General features: G+C 49.1%; 1 protein-coding gene across 2 annotated transcripts in view; it reads left to right on the plus strand.

Annotated features, from left to right (window-relative positions):
• WDR43 (WD repeat domain 43) overlaps nt 1-20721 on the plus strand; it is a 180883-nt gene that overhangs the window by 41562 nt on the left and 118600 nt on the right. For both annotated transcript variants that reach the window (XM_029592968.1, XM_029592967.1), the window contains exons 6-7: nt 4112-4214; nt 18962-19026. In XM_029592968.1, coding sequence (XP_029448828.1) covers nt 4112-4214; nt 18962-19026 — 168 coding nt within the window. The remainder of the gene's footprint in view (nt 1-4111; nt 4215-18961; nt 19027-20721) is intronic.

Genomic DNA, 20721 nt, shown 5'->3' on the forward strand with positions numbered 1-20721 from the left:
TCTCAAAAGTATCTTTGAGGTGTTGGCTTTAGGTGTCCGGGCGACTGTTTGTAGCACCCAGGACCTCCCGTCTGCAGAGGCCGAACAAGCAGAGCGGCTCGAAGGGGCGATTGCAATGGGACTGATGCCTTTTATGATCTCCTCCGGGTGCAGGCCAGGGCTATGGTCTCAGCGGTCTCCGCCAGATGGCTCCTCTGGCTGCGTAACTGGGCAGCGAACTCCTCTTCCAAGTCTGCTAGGCACTCTCCCCTTTAAGGGTAAGTTGCTTTTTGGGGAAGACCTGGAACAGCTTATTAAATCCTTAGGTGATGACAAGGTTCATAAGCTGCCTGAGGACCGCCCTAAACAGTCGAAATCCTTTTTTCCTTCGCGCTCTCGATTCTGGGGTCAGCGCAGGTACAGCAGAACGAGGGGGGTCCTCTCAGCGTCCTGCCTTTTCCAGATCGTAGGCATGGTCTCATTCCTTTCGAGGACGTCTACTGTTCTGGGATGGCAATCCCCATGGATCCGCTGCCAAGTCCTCACAGTGAGATGAGGCAGGCCCATTCCTTCACCCCCACCTTAGGTGGACGTCTGTCCCTTTTTCTTGGGGAATGGGCCAAAATCACCATGGATCAGTGGGTCCTCTGCGTGATCACCAAAGGTTATGCGTTAGAATTTGCTCGAGATCTTCCCGACAACCACCTGATCTCTCCATGCGGCAGTTGAAAACGGCCAGCAGTGTGTCAGACTCTCAACAGGCTCCTGGAACTCGGGGCCATAGTCCCTGTTCCTCCAGAGGAACAGGGATCCGGCCACTATTCCATCTACTTCATCGTCCCCAAGAAGGGACGGTTCCTTCCATCCGATTCTGGACCTCAAGAGAGTCAGCCAGGCGCTCAAGTTACCCCATTTTCGGATGGAAACCCTGAGGCAATCATTGCGGCAGTTCACTCCAGCGAGTTCCTGGCTTCGCTCGACCTCGCAGAAGCTTACTTTCACATCCCGATTTGCAAGGAACACCAGAAATATCTTCGCTTTGACATACTGGGCCGGCATTTTCAGTTCCAAGCTCTCCCGTTCGGGCTCGTCTCTGCCCCTCGCACGTTCACCAAAGTAATGGAGGTGGTGGCGGCCTTTCTCCGGAGGCAGGGGGTCGTTGTTCACTTGGGCGGAGCGCTATTTGGACCATCTGGCGGCTTCCCACATTGCAGGAAAGGAGAATGTTCAAGCCGACTTCCTCAGTCGTCAGCATCTCGACCCCGGAGAGTGGGAGTTGTCAGACAAGGCGATGGATCTAGTCGTCTGCAGGTGGGGGGGTCCCCCACTTGGACTTGATGGCCACCCTGAAGAACACGAAGGCTCCTCAGTTCTTCGGCTGCAGGAGAGAACACTGCTTGGAGGGCGTGGATGCTCTGGTCCTGCCCTGGCCCAGCGATGTCCTCCTTTACGTATTCCCTCCTTGGCCTCTGGTGGGAAAAGTTCTCAGAAGGATAGAACTTCACCACGGGCTGGTCATTCTCATAGTGCCGGAGTGGCCTCGGAGACTGGTTTGTGGACCTCGTGAATCTCGCATCGGACAGCCCTCTTCATCTCGCTCACCTCCACAACCTCCTGCGACAAGGTTCAGTATTTTTAGATCAGGCAGATCGCTTTTGTCTTGCGGTCTGGCTTTTGAGCGGCAGCGGCTGAAGAAGAGGGGCTCAAGGAGCAAGTGATTTTCACGCTGCTGCGGGCCCGTAAAACCTCGACATCTTTCTTATGTTCGGGTTTGGAGGATTTTTGATAATATGTGCGTGGAGACTGGGGTATTGACGTGCAGGGCCCCGGTCTCTCTGGTTCTTTCCTTCCTTCAGAACGGGCTCTCTAAAGGGTTGTCTTTCAACTCCTTGCGGGTTCAGGTTTCGGCTCTTGGCTCCCTCTTAGGCAGGCTGGACTGTTACTCGGTGGCCGCTCATCCAGATGTTGTTCGTTTCTTAAGGGGGCTAAGCATTTGAAATCCACCTGTCAGGGCTATTTGCCCATCTTGGAATCTTAACCTGGTCTTACGGGTTCTCTGTGCGGCAGCTTTTGAACCCCTCCGTTGGGCCACACTCAAGGACCTCACACTGAAGACGGTGTTCCTCGTTGCTATTTGCTCGGCCAGGAGGGTTTCCAAGCTGCAGGCTTTATCCTGCCGGGAGCCCTTCCTGCGATTCTCTGATTCTAGAGTTTCTCTAAAAATGGTCCCTTCTTTTCTGCCTAAGGTAGTTTCCTCCTTTCATGTCAATCGGTGGAGCTCCCTGCCTTTTCTCTGGGGGATATTGCTGGCACGTCGGGTGCTGATCTGACGCTTGGATGTTAAACGTGTTCTCCTTCAGTACTTACAGGTTTCTAAAGATTTCAGAGTCTCCGACCATCTCTTTGTTTTATGGAGTGTTCCTCACAAAGGTCAGAAGGCCTCTAAAGCCTGCATTGCTCGCTGGCTAAAGGAGGGGATTGCATCAGCGTATCTTTGTCAGGGACTTCTTGGGCAGAGAGCCAATTGGTTTCTCCTCAGGAAATTTGCAGAGCGGCTACCTGGAAATCTATGCATAATTTTGCTCGGCATTATCGTCTTGATGTTCAGGCGCCAGTTTTTGGTTCTTTTAGCAAACATGCTCCGAGCGGGACTGTCTCGGTCCTACCTTACTTAGGGAAGCTTTGGTACATCCCATTGTCTGGACTGATCCAGGTACGTACAGGGAAAGGAAAATTGGTTCTTACCTGCTAATTTTCGTTCCTGTAGTACCACGGATCAATCCAGACTCCCTCCCATTTTTTCTTTTGTCAGTCCGCTCGTAGTTTTTTCCTTTTCATCTCTGGAGAATGCCTTCTTCCTTGCAGAACTTTGATGTAACATGATGATGATTTGGCACCAGATGTATCTAACACATAGACGAGCTGATTTTTCTTGCACTTTTCAATGTTCTCATTATATTAGCCTTGTTGGCTTTGTTACTTGATCTTATTCTGGTTCGATTTGCTTTTGTTTTTTCTGCTTTGATATCACTTATACTGAGGGCTGCAGGGTGCGCGCTGCCCTTATATGGTATGCCCTTTCAGTTTTTCTCTGGCTCCATCTACTGGACGACCGATCCTTGGTATTACAGGAATGAAAATTAGCAGGTGAGAACCAATTTTCCTATCATTTTTAAACTGTTTATAGATTATGAACTTGTTAATGATTAAATGGTCAATCAATATGATTTGAATAATTTGAGCAGGTACTTTAAAAAAAAAAATTGCATGCTTATTAGGGAAGTATCAGTCTGTAATCTTTAAGATTTTTAACATAAACTGTTTAACATACCTGTTTAATCAAATGGAAGGGTTCTAGTTTTGGGTTGATTTTATATTTTTGGGGAGTTTTTGTTTTTGAAGTGGCCTCACTTGCTGCAGTCTTACCTGTAGAATCATCAGATTTATTTAATTTATTTATTTAGAATAGTTTCTTTACCGCCTCTCCAAAGATCACGGTTTACAATAAAGCACATATGTAATGACGTATCAAAGAAAAAAATAAAACTAGTGTATAATAAAATGTTGGATTGACTCTTAATCATAGTTAAAATTATACCTGTCAGGCAGATGTTCCACTGTTGTCATACTATATATACAAATTTCTCTATCAAAGGGACTGATACTAGATCACATTCCACCATTGTTTTAGACCCTCCAAAAGCTTGCTTGAACAACCAAGTCTTGGTTGTTCAAGCAAGTCTTTAAGGCTTTCTTAAAAAGTTTCTGTTCGACATCATCAACTGTTCGGGCAATACAGTCCACCATTTTGGCTCTGCAGCAGAAGTACCTCGCTCTTACCTCCCCTAAATGAGCTTGGTTCACTGAATCGCCAGTAAACCTTTTGTTTGCTGACCTAAGTTTATGTTCTGGTGCATATAAGTGTAATGCAGAGCTCACTCATGTTTCAGTAGTATTAATTAATTTCTGAATCAGAGATAGAACTTCATACTGCATCCTGAATTGTACGGGGAGCCAATGCAGTATGGCATGTTCTTATGTTCTAAAGTAACTCGCTGTGAACTACCAATGAAGAGGCATGAGCTGAATAAAATAAATGTTATTGCATCACGGAGTGCAATTGTTTCTGCAGGCAGGTGAGATCAGAGAGAAAAGAGAAGAGTGCTGTGATCTCCTTCACGCTCACAGAGGCACCAATCTACGTGGACCTGGCAGTGTCTGAAAACAAGGAGGAGGTAAGATATGAGCTCTTCATGGATTTATCCCCATTGGAGGCCTGATGAGAAGCATTTCTGCTGAGGTGGAGCAGAGTGGAGACCTAGATTCTGAACCCAATCCCATTGCTTACTGACAGCATGCTCCCTTAGGACAGCATCTTACTGCTCAGTCATTTGCTGTAAAGACCATGTTCTTATTGTCCATCTAAGTTTGCTATCTGCCTTCTCAGTGCTGCTTGTCCATGCAGTTTCTGTCTGTTCTCTGGATAGCAAGATTAATGCGGTATTTACTGAATTGGAATACCTCACTTTGGTATTCTGATATCAAAAGTTCCACGACATGAAGGTCTGATACTCCTCCCAGCTAACAGAACACTAGGCATAAAATAGGAAAAATAAATGTGACATGATAGGCCAAAGATGAGATTACATAAAGCATTAGATGTGTCTGCAGAACTTGGAGCGCTTGTCCATATCCACAAAAGTTTTTGATATCATGCAAGATATAAGCCAATTATTATAATCCCTCTGATCAGCAGAGGCCTGCAGCTGTCACATAGAGAGCAACAGACATGTGGCCTAAGGATTAACGGGCTTCATCATCACTTCAGTGTAGAACCCTATATACCCTGCTGTCCATGATCACAGTAATGTTTAGAGGTATCTCTGCAATTTTAAAGCTGTTTTTTCTGACTCTATATGTTAGTGGCTTGCAATTCAAAACAACCTTTATTCATTGTCCGAGGACAAGCAGGATAGCAATCCTGACACATGGGTGACATCATCCGATGGAATCCGGCACAGAAAACGTATATCAAAGTTTTTACAACTTAGACTCAGCCTCTCAGAGCATGCCTAAGTATGCATTATACCACACGTCCATGCAGGGTCCTCTCAGTCTCTTTCGCAGAGCACAGTGTTTGACTTCTTAGGAAGTCTTTTGGTGTTTTTTGCTAATCTTGTTTTGCCAGGATCGCACAGTTGCTGTGGGGTCCCCCTTTGTTCTCCCCGTATCTCAGTCAGGGTTTTCGGAGTTTCTGTAAGTTTCCTTTCACAGTCAGTTCCCCTGGGGTGGCGATGCACTTGCTGCCCATTGGCCATCGAAGGCTGCCACCATAGATTTTGTTATTGCGTCCCTTTTTTCCTTTTTTTTTGTCCGAGCTGACATGTTCTTAACCGTTTTTAAGTGATGCCCTCAGTGTACGAGGACCATGTTTTATTACTGCGCCCCCACCCCATGATAGATGTGTCTTCTGATTGGGGGTGTCGCATGACTTATAGGTTTGTAGCAAGTGCGCCCAGATGATGCCTAAAGGACGTCAGGCCTGACTCGACAAGATGGAACCACTCTTCGGGCTGGGCAAGACCAATCTACGGGCATCAGCATTTGAGACATTGATATCAAGGAACCTTGGACCTTTACCAAAGATCATCGACGCTGGCAGGGCCATATGTTCTGTCGGTGTTGACAGATTCCAGGGATGCCGGAGACAGGTCAGAGCCCGTCTTTTTCAGGTCAGACATTAGGTTCATCATCTTTGGCCTCGGCACCTGGGATCCAAGCACTGAGGGAAGCTGAAGAAGTATTGGCATTGGTCCCATTCGATGCATCCCAGCTTTAGCTATGATGACCCTGAAATGTCACTGTGGTGAGGCGTGCCAGTCCTCCACAGGTCCCAGGGTTTCACCATGGCCTCCACCGGACCTGATGTCCAACACCAATCCTCTATTTGGTTCCCAAGAGGATTTGATTATGCTTCCTGGATCTTAGCCAGTCCTTGCATCAGTGATTTTTGAGGAGGAGTGGAAGAAGCATGTGCAGCTGGCTGTGGAGAGGGCTGTGCAAGGCCTCTGCGTTAGGGCACTGATGGCATCAGGGCCAGCATCATCCCTTCTTGAGTCATTTCTTGAATCCCTACATGCAGTCATTGGATTGCTACAGACACCATCACCGGTATCGGCTCCCTTTGGGGCATCGGGACTGCCACTGGCTGATCCATTGGTCATCCTCTGGGAGGAAGCTCCAGCAGTGACGAGGGTGTCTTCAGGGTCTGGGCCACCCTGGCTACTCATTTATTCCCATACCACTGATCAGGTTGGGAGCACGTTGGGACCTGTTCTCTGGATACGATACAAAGGACGAGGGCCCACAATCCCTGAGGGGGATGTCTCTTCCAGTGTATCAGATCCCAACGCATCAGCCTACCTCCCCTCAGATCTGTCCCCTTCCAACAGAAGAAGGAAGTCACCCCTGGAAGATCTCTCCTTTGCAGGTTTCGCCCATTTGGTAGCAGAAGCTCTCATTTCAGTTGCAAATGGAAGAGGATACCCAGCACAAGATGCTTGATGTTCGCCAGTACGTGGAGCCTCCTAAGGAGATTGTGTCAGTCCTAGTACACGAAATCCTGCTGGAGTTACTGATGAGGATGTGGGAACACCCCCTCTCTTTGCCTCCCATAAATAGGAAGGCGGACACGATTTATCTTGTCCAGAAGGCTCTCTGATTCGACAAGTGTCAGCTGCCACACCAATCGGTTGTAATTGAATCCACTCAAGAAGGCCAAGCGTACTCTGACCCATTCCTCAGCGCCTCTGGGGAAGAATCAGATCAACATGGATGATCTTGGGAGAAAGGTGTTTGAGTGCTATGCTTATTGCCTGCATAGCAACCTACCAGCTCTGCATGGGCCAGTATATGCAGGATATCCTAAAGCAGGTGTAGATAGTGGCTGGGCAGCTGCCTCAACAGCAACAGGACACTCCAGTTGCAGGTTCACAAGAGTCTTGAGTACAGGAAACACGGGATCAGGTTGATCTACAATGTTTTAGAGACGGCATCAATGGTCTCTGCAGCAGAGATCGGTGCCCATAGACTCACCTGACTGCGGACCAAGGCTCTCCATCAAGAACTACACGAGTGACTTGCTGATGTGCTGTGCACAGGGGAGAATCTCTTCAGAAATGATGTGGTAGCTCAGATTTGGGACCACTATTTAACAAATTCTAGCAGCACTCCTCTAGCACTCAGGACAGGCCTTCCCCCACGAGTCCTTTTGGGGGGTCAGTAGCATATTGGGAAGTACTTTTAGCAGAGCTCTTCTCAGTTTTTAATAGCCAGAGCGGACGAGCCCATTCCACCAGGGCATAGAGGGTGAAGATTCTACTCCCAGTATTTCTTGATTCCAAAGAAAACAAAGGGACTCTGTACCATCCTAGACCAAAGGGTCTTGAGCAAGTTTCTAAGGAGAGAAAAGTTCAAGACAGTTTCCCAGGGCACTTTGATCCCCTTCCAGGAAAAAGGGGCCTGGGTATGCTCCCCCGATCTCAAGGACATATACACTTCCCCAGCCATCGGAAATTTCTCCAATTAGTGGTGGGAAAACAGCACTTCCAGTATAGCATTCTGCTGTTTGGGCTAGCATCAGCAACACATGTCTTCATGAAATGCTTAGCTGTGTTGCCGGCACACCTTCACAGACTGGGAGTCCACGTTTTCTCTTTCTGGATGATTGGCTGGTCAAGAGCACCTCTCGGGCAGGGGCCAAAGCATCCATGCGTCTCGACTATCCGGATGCTTGAGTCACTAGGGTTGGTTATCAACTACTCCAGGTCCTATCTCAGCCTGTCACCGCAATTGGGCTTCATCGGAGCCGTGCTAGACACGGCTCAGGCCAAGACCTTTCTGCCCCAGCAATGGACCATCAATTTGATATCTATTGTGGCAGGAGATTCAGGTGACCCAGCAGGTAGCAGCATGGCACATGTTGAGGCTGCTGGCCACAATGCTGTAACAATACATGTCATTCCCTTGTCATGTTTACACATGCGAAAAGCCCAGTAGATCCTAAGATTTCAGTAGTACCAGGCCATTCAGGATCTATAAGGACTGCATCCGAGTCACTGTAGTGTGTAAGCTGAATGGGGATCATTACATCACAGAATACACAACACACTTATTTATAGAAGCTTTACTTATAGTTCTGTGAATAAGTAGTAAAAGCCTACAAGAAAAGATTTTGCATTAAGATTTTGTATAAAGATACTTCTCATAGTTTCCAGTGTGAGTCTTATATAGCTTGGGAAATCGGAGATCAGAAACAGGTCACTGGAATGTCTGACAAGCTTTTCCTCTGAGCTGCTCTTTCTCTGATCTAAGCAGGCTGTCTGACGTAGGTCAGGAAAATTAGCATAAAAAGACCAATGTCACACTCAGCTTATGTCCCAGTTTCTTCTCTGGGCTACTCCCTCATGTTCTTGCCATCTATTGAGTCTTCAACGATCTGTGCTTACCACTTCAGCAGCACTTAAGTGCAGTTAACTTTCTGATGTCCTGTTTTCTCTGGTTTCTGCATAGTTAACCTCATGATTAAATCCTCATTAATATATATGATTTCATGACTTGTTTCTTTTCAGGCAAGCTAAGAAAAATGGTGCATTTATTCTCAGAACTTACTGGCTTCATGTCAAGAAATTACACTAATTATATTAGTGGTTCTTTGTTTCACTAATTTCTATCATGTTAAAAGTTCTTCACATTAACTAAATAACTCCTTAATAGTTTTCTAGTCACTCTGCCCCTCCAGGACTCCTTGTCCTAGTGGCAGGAAATTTCCAGTTTGGAACGGGATGTATCCTTCCAAAGTCCTTGGGCTGGGGAGCTCATGTCAATGGGCTCAGCACCCAGGGTCTGTGGTCTGCCCAGGAATGACTTTGGTAAATTGGTTTCCTGGAGCTCTGGGCGATTAGGTACATGCTGTGGGCTTCAGATCAACAAAATTGTGCTTATACAGATCAACAATCAAATGGCAATATGGTATGTCAACAAGCAGGGAGGTATGGGATTGTACCTTCTGTGTCAAGAAGTGTTCCAGATACAGTAATGGGTCCTCTCTTGTGGGATGGGCTCAGGACCATGTATTTGGCCGGAACTGAGAATGCGATTGCAGGCAAACTGAGTCGCTCCTTCAGACCCCATGAATGATCTCTGTATAAAGGGATTGTGAATCAGATCTTCCACCTTTGGGGAAGCCCAGAGATGGATCTGTTCACAGTGCCTTGGAACAGGAAGGTTCTTCAGTTCTGCTCCCAGTATAGGACACACAGCAGACCAGCCTTAGATGCCTTCGACCTCCATTGGGGCGAGGATCTTGTATACGCGTATTCTCCAGCTCCACTGGTGGCAAAGACTTTGTTCAAGCTTCGCGAGGACAAAGAGACTATGATCCTCATAGCCCCTAATTGGCTGAGACAAGTTTGGTTTCTACTTCTCTGGGAGATGTCAATCGGGAAACCGATCAAATTAGCGACTTCTCCAGGTCTCATCACCCAATTTTGGGGGAGATTATGCCATTCCAACTTTCAGGCCCTATTGCTCACAGCCTAGATGTCGAGGGGCAGATCTGCACCCATTCGATCTCTCGGAAGGTGTTTTTTGGGTCCTTGTAGCTTCCAGAAATCCTGCCACTAAAAAGTCATATGGATTGAAGTGGAAGTTTTCCATGTGGTGTGAGCAAAAGGTCCTAGATCCTTTCTCTTGCTCATCTCAAAAACTGCTTGACTACCTTCTACACCTTTTGGAAACTGGACTGAAGGCAAACTGTTAGGGTTCATCTGACTGTGATTGGCGCATATCACCATGGTGTGTAGAGGGTAAGCCCATCTCTATACAGATTATGATTGTATGTTTTATGCAAAGTTTGCTTCAGTTGAAACATCCCTAAGGCCGCCTCACTTCATGCAGGGTCACTTCACTCCAGGCCTCAGTGACTTATCCATGTTACACATTTTTTCACGATCGGGTGCATACGCAAGACCACCTTAAGTTCCTGCTTATAGTGTTTTCTGACTTCCATCTTAACTAGTCCACTGTCCTACCAACGTGTTTTCCCAAGCCTCATTCTCACCAAGGCAAACAAACCTTGCACAGTTTGGACTGCAAGAGAGCCTTGGCCTTCTGTCTGGAGTGGACAAAAGCCCATAGACAGTCCACCCTGTGTTTTGTTTCTTTTGACCTAACAGAGCACTGATGCCAGGCATGTGCTTTCCCTTTGGCTCACAAACTGTCTCTCTTTCTGTCATGCCCAGGCAAGATTGCATTTTGGGGGCCATGCCAAGGCTTACTCTGTTCGAGCCATGGCAGCATTGGTGGCCCACTTGCGAGCAGTTCCCTTGGAGGATATCTATAGAGCTGAAAAAGAAAATTATTCCTTACCTGCTAATTTTCATTCCTGTAGTACCATGGATCAGTCCAGATGGTGGGTTATGTCCCCCGTCCAGCAGATGGAGTCAGAACAGACTTCGAGGGGCGTTACCATAATAACCAGTGCACCCTCTGCTGGAGCTCAGTATAACGTATAGCAAAGCCCTAGTAGAGCAAGAACAGCCTGGATCAAGTTTAAATAACATGAATTAACAATCAAAACAGCCAACTATCGGCAAAAAACAGCCAACTTGTAGGGAGCTGTGAGCAGAGATAAGAAAAGGAAAGAGACAGAGGACATCGACAGTAAAGAACCCGAGCAGGAACAGCAAGAATCCCAGAGTGGTGGGCGTCTGGACTGATCCATGGTACTACAGGAACGAAAATTAGCAGGTAAGGAATAATTTTCTTTTCCCTGTACGTACCAGGATCAGTCCAGATGGTGAGATGTACCCAAGCTTCCCTAAATCGGGTGGGCCCCTGAGAGACCTGCTCGGAGAACCTAATTGCCAAAGTGCCCAGAGGCTGGCGACACTAGGTGTAGTCGATAATGTCTTGAGAAAGTGTGCAGCGATTTCCATGTTGCTGCCCGGCAAATTTCCTGTGTGGAGATGGAGCGGACCTCCGCCCATGATGCCGCCTGTGAACGAGTCGAGTGAGCTATGACGCCACAAGGCGGGACCCGTCCCGCTCCAACGTAGGATACTGAAATGGCTTCCTTTAGCCAACGCGCAATTGTCGTCTTCGAGGCCTGTGACCCCTTCTTCGGACCCGACCAGAGTACGAACAGATGATCGGAAACCCGGAAGTCATTAGTGGCCTCCAAGTAGTGGAGCAAAGCGCACTTGACGTCTAAATGATGAAGTGACCAGGGTTCGTCTGGAGCAAAAGCAGGAAGTTCCACTGTCTGATTCAAGTGGAAAGCTGAGACCACCTTCGGGAGAAAGGAAGGAACGGTGCGAAGGGAAACTCCCGTGTCCGTAAATCGGAGGTAAGGCTCCCTGCAGGACAATGCTTGAAGTTCTGAGATGCGACGTGCAGAGCAGATGGCCATGAGAAAAACTGTCTTGAGCGTGAGGTCCTTAATCGTCGCTCCACGGAGCGGTTCGAAGGGTGGGCCTGACAAGGCACGCAGCACCAGATTGAGGCTCCAGGAGGGGCACGGATCTCTGACCGGAGGTCGTAGGTGCTTGACACCCTTGAGGAAGCGTGCGATGTCCGGCTGGAGAAGGAGAGAACCTTCCTTCTGTACAAGAGAACTTAGGGCCGCCACCTGGACCCGAAGGGAATTATAGGCGAGGCCCTTGTCCAGACCATCCTGAAGGAACTGTAAGATCAGAGGCACCGACGCCTCCGTGGCCTGAGCCCCCTGCTTGGAACACCATACCTCGAAGACCCTCCAAACTCGTACGTAAGCCACTGAAGTAGAAGGCTTGCGGGCCTGCAGCATCGTTGAGATTACCGCCTCCGGGTAGCCTCTGCGGCGAAGGCAACGCCGTTCAAAAGCCATGCCGCAAGACAGAAGAGTTCTGCCTGCTCGAAAAATACCGGACCCTGGTGCAGTAGGTGATGAAGATGTCCCAATCGAATCGGTCTGTCTACCGCCAGATGTAGTAGGTCGGCGAACCAAGGTCGGCGGGGCCACTCCGGGGCGACAAGGATCACGGCACCCTGGTGGTTTTCTATTCTGCGAAGAATCTTGCCCACTAAGGGCCAGGGTGGGAAGACGTAAAGCAGCTGGTGTGTCGGCCAAGGCAGGGCTAGGGCATCTACCCCTTCCGCGCCCCGCTCCCTCCTGCGACTGAAGAAGCAGGGGGCCTTGGCGTTGAGGGCAGTCGCCATCAAGTCCACGTGCGGCGCACCCCATCGGCGGATGAGAAGCTGCATCGCTTCGTCGGAGAGAGACCATTCTCCGGGGTCTAGCTGCTGACGACTCAGGTAGACCGCCTGAATGTTGTCCACCCCGGCGATATGTGAGGCTGCGATCCGGCCGAGATGAGTTTCTGCCCATGCCTTCAGGGGCGTCGACTCGAGTGATACATGCTTGCTCCTCGTCCCTCCTTGCCGATTGATGTAGGCCACGGTGGTGGCGTTGTCTGAGAGAATCCTTACCTCTCGGTTTTTCACCAGCGGAAGGAAGCGACGTAGCGCTAGACGGACCGCTCTGGTTTACAGACGATTGATCGGCCACGTAGCCTCCGCTGGAGACCAAGTCCCCTGCGTGGCGCTTCGATCGCAGACGGCGCCTCATCCCACGAGGCTGGCATCGGTGGTGACCACCACCCAATTGGGGACCTTGAGAGAGACGCCGCGAGCCAGGTGAGACGGCTCCAACCACCAACCCAGACTGTCCCTGGCTGACGGCGGGAGGGGTAGAATCACTTGATAATCCTGAGAGACTGGTTTCCATCGGGAAAGAAGAGCCGCCTGTAGAGGACGCAGATGCGCAAATGCCCAGGGTACCATATCGATGGTGGAGGCCATCACGCCCAACAGCTGCAGGTAATCCCAGGAGGTGGGTTCTGACAACGCAGAAAACCGCCGTACATGTTCCCGCAAGGATTGAGCCTTGTCCAGGCGCAAGAACACCTTGCCCTGGCGCGTGTCGAAGCTCGCCCCCAAGAAGTCCAGGCGTTGAGAGGGCACGAGGGAGCTCTTGGAGAAGTTCACCACCCACCCCAGGGAGCGGAGAACCTGTACTACCCTGGCTACCGAGGATTGGCCGTGGGAGAAAGACTTCGCACGAATCAGCCCATCGTCCAGATAGGGATGTACAAGAATGCCCTCCCGAGAAGATTCTTGAGACCGTCTGGGTCTAAAAAGGAATAATTCTTGCCATCTAGCTTTACTATACATTTGCAAGGATATCTTAAACTAAAGTATCCACCCTTTTCTATTACTCCCTTTCTATACTGCAAAAGAGCCGGTTATTGAATGAAAATTGAGTCTTAATTGTGTATTTTCCTTATATATGATATTTAATAAGAACCATTCCAATATTTGAGGAATTAGCTTAATATTGCCTTAAGCACTATTTTTCTTTGACATGATTTGTAAAAGTTAAATTTCCTGGATTGAAAGATATTTCCTTTGTGATTATAGATGATCTGTCAAAGATAATGTACCTTGTATATCTTTAGTTATTGTAATATGCAAAAGTTATAAATAAAGAATTCAAAAAAAAAAAAAGAATGCCCTCCCTCCTGAGGGCCACCGCTACCACCACCATTATCTTGGTGAAGGTGCGGGGTGCAGTTGCCAAGCCGAAGGGAAGGGCCTTGAACTGGAAGTGCTGACCCAGAACCTTGAAGCGAAGGAACCGACTGTGAGCTGGAAGGATTGGAATGTGCAGATAGGCTTCCGTCAAATCCAGGGAAGCAAGATACTCCCCCTGGTGCACTGCTGCAATCACCGAGCGTAGCGTCTCCATGCGGAACCTGCTGACACGCAGTGATTTGTTGACCTCCTTCAGATATAGGATGGGCCGGAAGGACCCGTCCTTTTTGGGCACCACGAAGTAGATGGAATAGTTGCCCGAGCCCACCTCGCCGAAAGGGACGGGAGAGATGGCTGCTATATTCAGCAACCTGTCCAGGGTTTGCTGTACCGCCGCCCTCTTGAGATCCGAGCCGCAGGGGGAAAAGAGAAATCTGTCTCTCGGAGGGCGGACAAACTCCAAGGCGTAGCCATTCCTTATGGTGTCCAGGACACACTGGTCCGCGGAGATTCGCACCCACTCCTCGTAAAAGTCCGCCAGCCGACCCCCAATTCTGGGAGTGGGGGAGTGGGCGACTCTGACATCATTGGGTAGACTTTGGAGTGGGGTTTCCCTGCCCCACCCTGTCTCACGTGGGCCTGCGCCCCCGAAAGGACCGCGGCCAGGACTGGGATCTGGAGGCGGCTTGCCGAGGCCCAGGCTGCCTATAAGTCCTGTAGCGCCGCTGTGCTCTGGTTCTGGAAGAGACAAAGGACCGGGAAGACCGCTGCCTGTCCTCGGGTAGCCGGTGGACTGCATTTTCTCCCAGGGACTTGATGATTTGATCCAAATCTTCTCCAAAAAGAAACTTGCCCCGGAAGGGCAAAGAGCCCAGGCTTGACTTGGAGGAGGCATCCGCCGCCCAGTTACGCAGCCACAGTAGTCGACGAGCCGCTACCACCGACACCATGGACCGCGCCAGCACCCTGAAGAGATCGTACAGAGCATCAGCCCCGTAGGCAATGGCCGATTCCAGGCGGTCCGCCTGGGCAGTCTCCTCGGGCGGTAGGTCCTGCGAGGTGAGAAGTTGCTGGACCCAGCGAAGACTGGCCCTTTGCGCGAGCGAGCTACACATGACAGCCCGCATCCCCAGAGCGGAGACCTCAAAAACCCTTTTGAGAAAAATTTCCAGCTTGTGGTCCTGGGTATCCCTCCCGCAGAGCCGTTCCGCCCGTGACAGGAATCGTCGTCCTCTTAGTGACCGCCGACACCTCCGAGTCCACCTTGGGAACCTTAATAAGCTCCAGGAAATCCTCCAGCAGAGGATACAATTTTTCCATGGCACGGGTGACCTTCAGAGATGCTTCCAGCGCGTCCCACTCCCTGGTGAGGAGCTGCAGAAAAGAATCACGAGTGGGAAAAGCCCGCGCTCTAGGCCGGAGGGCGGCGAGGACTGGATCCCCCTTCTTGGATGACGTGGCGACGGCGGGAGCAACTGGCGCTGGCGGGTCCAGCGGTGGATCAAGATCCAACTCCAAGAGTATCTGTGGGATGAGGTCATCCAGCTCTTCCCGTTGGAAAATCCTGAGCGCGCGGGGGTCGTTCCCCTTAGACTGCGTGTCCGGCTGTGAGGGGTCCGGTGGGCCCAGGGGGGTCCTCCCTCGAGGGCGCAGGCACCCCTGCCCCACACAGGGTAGTACGTATCCGGGTCAGCAGTCCCGTGGCCCCCACCCCAGAACCTACCAGGCCAGGGGGGGACCCATGTGGAGAAGCGGAAATCCTAGGGGTCTTAGACAGAGGGGGGCCCGAGGGTAGACCCCCGGGGGCCTCCAGGTCCTGTAAGTAGGCACTGTGCATGAGGAGAATAAACTCCGGTGAAAACCTCGGCATGCTGGGAGGGGGCCCTGGGGCAGGAACATCTGAAGCCCCCTGGTCGGGCAAGCCCCCCTCCGGGGATAAATTCGGGGGCAAAACCTCCCAAAAATCTCCTTGCTCCTGTTCTGCAAACGTGGCAGCATCGTGCTGGGAATCCAAAATGGCCGCCTTTCCCGCCATTGGCGGCGACGTGGCCGCCCTGGCCGCGGGGAGGGAAGCAGAGAAAAGGCGCTGAATGGCTGCGAGGTGCCTTCCCCACCGGGGAGGCACCTAGAACAGATTCCCTCCCTCGAGATTCTCGACCCCGGCTCGCCGCAGGCCGCGCATCGGGATGGCCGCGACATGGCAGTAGCCGGGGGAGAGAGACTAAGGCCTCGGGGGGGCCCGGAGGAGCAAGAGGTGCTGCGGGGGGGCCCGAACGGCCAACACAACCCGCCGAGAGGTTCCCTGCGTGCCGCGGAAATCAAGCTCCCTGCGGCAGCGGACCCAAAGAAAAAATCCCTCCGGGACCGCGGGACGTCGCTTGACGCACGGAGAGGCCGGCTCCACCGGCTTCCACGGGGCACCTGCGATGAAAACTGCAGAAAAAAATTCTGAAAAGAAAAGCCCTGCGAAAAGAAATAAACAATCCCTCACTTACCCCAGCCAGGGAAGGAGCGAACAAACAGCGAGAGGAGGCAGAACAGACTTGCGATAGCCACGCCTCCCCAAAAATTGAAAGTCTTTTTTTTTTTTTTTTTTAACTCAAAAACTTGATCCAAAATTGAAGTGACAGGAGAGGAAAGAAGAAGAGGAAGAATTTAAAACCCTGCCACCCTGGGGAAGCCGCTGGTTCCCCAACTCTCATCTGCTGGAGTCAGAAAGATACTGAGCTCCAGCAGAGGGTGTACTGGTTATTATGGTAACGCCCCTCGAAGTCTGTTCTGACTCCATCTGCTGGACGGGGGACATAACCCACCATCTGGACTGATCCTGGTACGTACAGGGAACATGGAGTTCCATTCACACTCTCACATCACATTACTGTCTAGAACAGTGATGGCCAACCTTTTGAGCTCAGTGTGTCAAAATTCATAAAAAAACCGAGCATAACTCGGGTGGTGTGTCACTTCTAGAAAAATCCATAATTGTGATATTTGTAGCTCTAATTAATAACAAGTTATAATTTTAATATATGTACTATATTTATTAATAAAGCAAAAACAAATAATTCTTTACCTTGCCTGCTTAGTGACTTTGTTGCTGAATTTCGTCAGCTAAATCTTCAATTAAAACACTCTCTCCCCCTCCACCCCCCACCGCCCCTCCCACACAAACTCTTACTCCCCTGGATTTTCTCATACACACTCATGCTCTCACACTCACTGGCTCCCTCACATACACACAAACACACACACCCAGGCAGGCTCCCATTCATTTTCACACCACTCCCGCTCCATCCTCCAGGCAGGCACCAATTCATTCTCACACACACAGACCCCCAGGCAGGCACCTATGCATTCACACACATACACCCCCAGGCAGAGTCCCATTCATTCATATGCACACACTAAAGGCAGACCCCCCTCTCTTTTGCCAGCAACCTCGGAACCTCTCTCATTCCTCTGCTGCCACTGTCACTGCTGCCACATGACTATTGGGGATGTTACTATTCTTGCACATTCCCAAAGATTACATGTGCCAATCACTAAAAATATATATATTTTTTTTAACCATTGCTGTCTGATCTTAGTTTTCTAATTGATTGGTCACAGGCTTTTTTTTTTTTTCCACCTTCCCTTTTTTTTTTTTTTTTTTTTTTGCCAATTCCTTTTATATTGTCTTTTTTTCTGTTTCTTTTCTCTCCATCTTCTTCCCTCAAACACAGTCAGGTTCTCATTCTCACATGCATTTCTCTCTCTCACACACACACACACACACTCACAGTCTCTCACTGGCACATGCTGTCTGACTTTCACACACACAGGCTCTCTCTCACTCCCATATGCTGTCTTGCTCAAGCACATGCTGTCTCATGCTGTCTCTGCAAACATTCACTCTCAAACACAATCTCTCAACTCGTCTCATACACGCACACACCCTCTACAGACCCTCAGCCTCTCTCACCTCTGGGCCGCCTCTTCGCGGGTCGCCGCAGGATGGGCTCTGCAGCGGCCCTGATCTTCTCGGGCCGCGGCGGCCCTGCTACCGGGCTTCTTCCTCTTCTCAGGCCGCTGCGACTTGGGTGGGATTCGCGGCGGCCCGTAAGCTCAAGTGCTGCTCCTCTTCTGCGCGTGCTGATGCTTCTCTCCTTCCTGCCCACGCGGCTCCGGCAACGTTTACTTCCGGGCCGCACGGGCAGGAAGGAGGAGGGGCATCAGCGCGTTTAAATGCGATCCCTATCTGCCTGTCGTTGCGCCGCATGAGCCTCTCTGCACCCGGGGGCATGGGATGGGGGGGGGGGATACTAAATTAATTTTAAAGGGTTGGCGCAGCCGCTAAAAAAAAAAAAAATAAAGGATCGGCACAGCAGGAAAAAAAAAAAAGGCTCGGCACAGCCAAAAAAAAAAATCCCGATAGTCCATGAAATGCTGCGCGTGTCAGCAAACACGTCTCGGCGTGTCACCTCTGACACGCGTGTCATAGGTTAGCCATCACTGGTCTAGAACCAGATGGCCGATACAACAGTAGGATTTGCGAGTCTGTCCTTCAGAACCTATTTGAGATTTAGAGTACAATTCTGTTCCCACATATGGCCTGTTATTACTGTTCAGGCTGCCCCCCTCCTGTTACCAACAAAACATTGTTGGTCCCCTTTTTTGTTGGGGTAGCAGTCTGTAGCTAGGGATTCACCATTGTGTGAGGACTGCCATCTTGCTTGTCCTCGGAGAAAGCTGAGTTGCTTACCCGTAAGAAGTGTTCTCTGAGGACAGCAGGATATCAGTCCTCACAAAAACCTGCCCCCCCCCCCCCCCCCCCTTGTGGAGTTGGGTTTCAACTTTGTGGGTTTTATTCCTGGTATTTTAATCATGAATTCTATGTTATAAGACTGAGGGGACCCTGCATGGATGCGTGGTATAATGTATGCTTGAACATGCTCAGACAGGCTCAGTGAAAGTTCTAGAAACTTTGACATGTTTTCTGTGCCAGGCTCCATTGGCTAATGCCACTCGTGTGAAGACTTGACATCCTGCTGTCCTCGAGGGAAAAAAATAGTTACAGGTAAGCAACTCTGCTTTATATTTGACAGTTGCTGCTTGCTGGAAGTGCCCATTCAGCTTAAAATTGCCCACATCCCCCCCTAGAGTTCAGAGTCATCACTTCTGTGATGTCCTTGGGCTATGGTCTAAGCCCATCAGGCCAGGCTGCTGTCTCTTGCTGATTGTGGTAACATCAGCAGTAGACATGCCCTTGGTGTTTGTGTGCAGTTTTTCATCAGCGTTGTTTTGTGATGTGTCTGTCTTGAGGATTGTTTTTCTTTGGATGCTGAGTGAATACACCTTTATCTCCTCACAGCCTGTGAAGCTAGCTGTAGTGTGCAGAGATGGACAGCTGCACATATTTGAATATATTTTAAATGGGTAAGTTGGACTCTAAAAACTCAAGTCAGTACTTTTAACTGTGTCTTTGTTTGCCATGGTCATGTGCCGGGTCTAGTGGCTTTGGAGCAAATTAAGGAGAATTCCATAAAGGTGGGAACGAATCAGAAAACTACAGATGTGTTTGACAGCGATTAAATAAAGTAATGGAAATGTACTGAAGGATGGCACAGTGGAGAGGTTGGCAACCAATGGTGTATGTATTGAGCACAGACATGTTTCACCTGGCATGCTGGCACTGTGAGCAATTTCAAAATTTGCAGGTCAACAGTGCCAATCTTGAAATGTAAAGGGTCAGCCCAGACAGCCTTTGAGTTTTGAAAATGTGTGCAGTGCAGGTATTATACAGCTTTAGCAACATACGTACCGGAATGTTTGTTGTCTGTCTGCTATCTCCAATTATTTGGAGGCCCCCATGGAGACAGTTAATTGGAGAGGTAGGTGTTACCTGGCTGCCCAGTATCTCTGTGGGGACATTGCAGGATTATTTGGTATTCTGCCAAAAAATGTTGCCGATCTCTTGAGTCCAGTACATTATAGGATAGTAGGTAGTATGGACTGATAAATAGAAAATCTCACAAACTTGGTTTTCTTTGACATGACCAGAACAGCAGATCCGATGGGTGCTGTAGATGTGGCTTATCTTGTTTTGAGTAAAGCCTTTGACATTTATCTACATAGGAACCAGTTGAGCAAGCTGGTCAGCCTGGAAGTGAGTGCAGAACTTGTAAAGTAGGGGTCCACTGTGTTGAAGAGAATGCTAAACAGATTCTTGTGGCATATTACTGGTCACATAATACAAAAATTAAATAAACCCAGTCCTCTTCAGACTATCTTAGAAGCGCAGTCCAGATTTATTCCATGCATTAAGAAAGATGGAAGGAAGGCCAGACAATTGCCGGTATGATTAAAATGTGAGGTGAAAGAGGCTATTTTAAACAAAAGATCTTCCTTCAAAATTTGGAAGAAGGATCCATCTGATGAAAATAGGAAAAAACATAAGCATTGGCAAGTTAAATGTAAAATATTGATAAGACAGGTTAAAAGAGTTTGAAAAGAAGTTGGCCATAGAGGCAAACACTCATAATAAAAACTTTAAAAAATATATCTGAAACAGCCTGCGAGGGAGACGGTTGGACCATTAGATGATTGAGAGGTTAAAGGGGTACCTAGGGAAGATAAGGCCATCGCAGAAAACCTAATCGAATTCTTTGTTTCGGTGTCACTGAGGAGGATGTTGGGGAGATACCCATTCCATGTTTTCAAGGCTGATGATTATGATCCAAATCATGGTGAACCTGAAAGATGTAGTAGCCAGATTGACAAACTGAAGAGTAGCAAATCACCTGGACCGGATGGTATGCATCCCCAGGTTCCCAAAGAACTCGAAAATGAAATTTAAGATCTATTGCAAGTAATTTATATTATATTTTTTATATTTCTTGTTAATTACACCCATTGAACCTCCCTTACGTTCTGCCTTTGCCTTTGTTTATCCCCCTCGCTGTCGCCCCCCCCCCCCCCTTGCTGTATTTCTCTTAATTCTTTGTAAACCGATATGAGGTACCCACGGATGTCAGTATAAAAAACTTGTTAAATAAAATAATTTGTAACCTATCATTAAAATCATCGTTTGTACCTGAAGACTGGAAGGTGGCCCCTGTAACCCCAACATAA

This window comes from Rhinatrema bivittatum, chromosome 3 (genome assembly GCF_901001135.1).
Source record: "Rhinatrema bivittatum chromosome 3, aRhiBiv1.1, whole genome shotgun sequence".
In the NCBI taxonomy this organism is placed as follows: Eukaryota; Metazoa; Chordata; class Amphibia; order Gymnophiona; family Rhinatrematidae; genus Rhinatrema; species Rhinatrema bivittatum.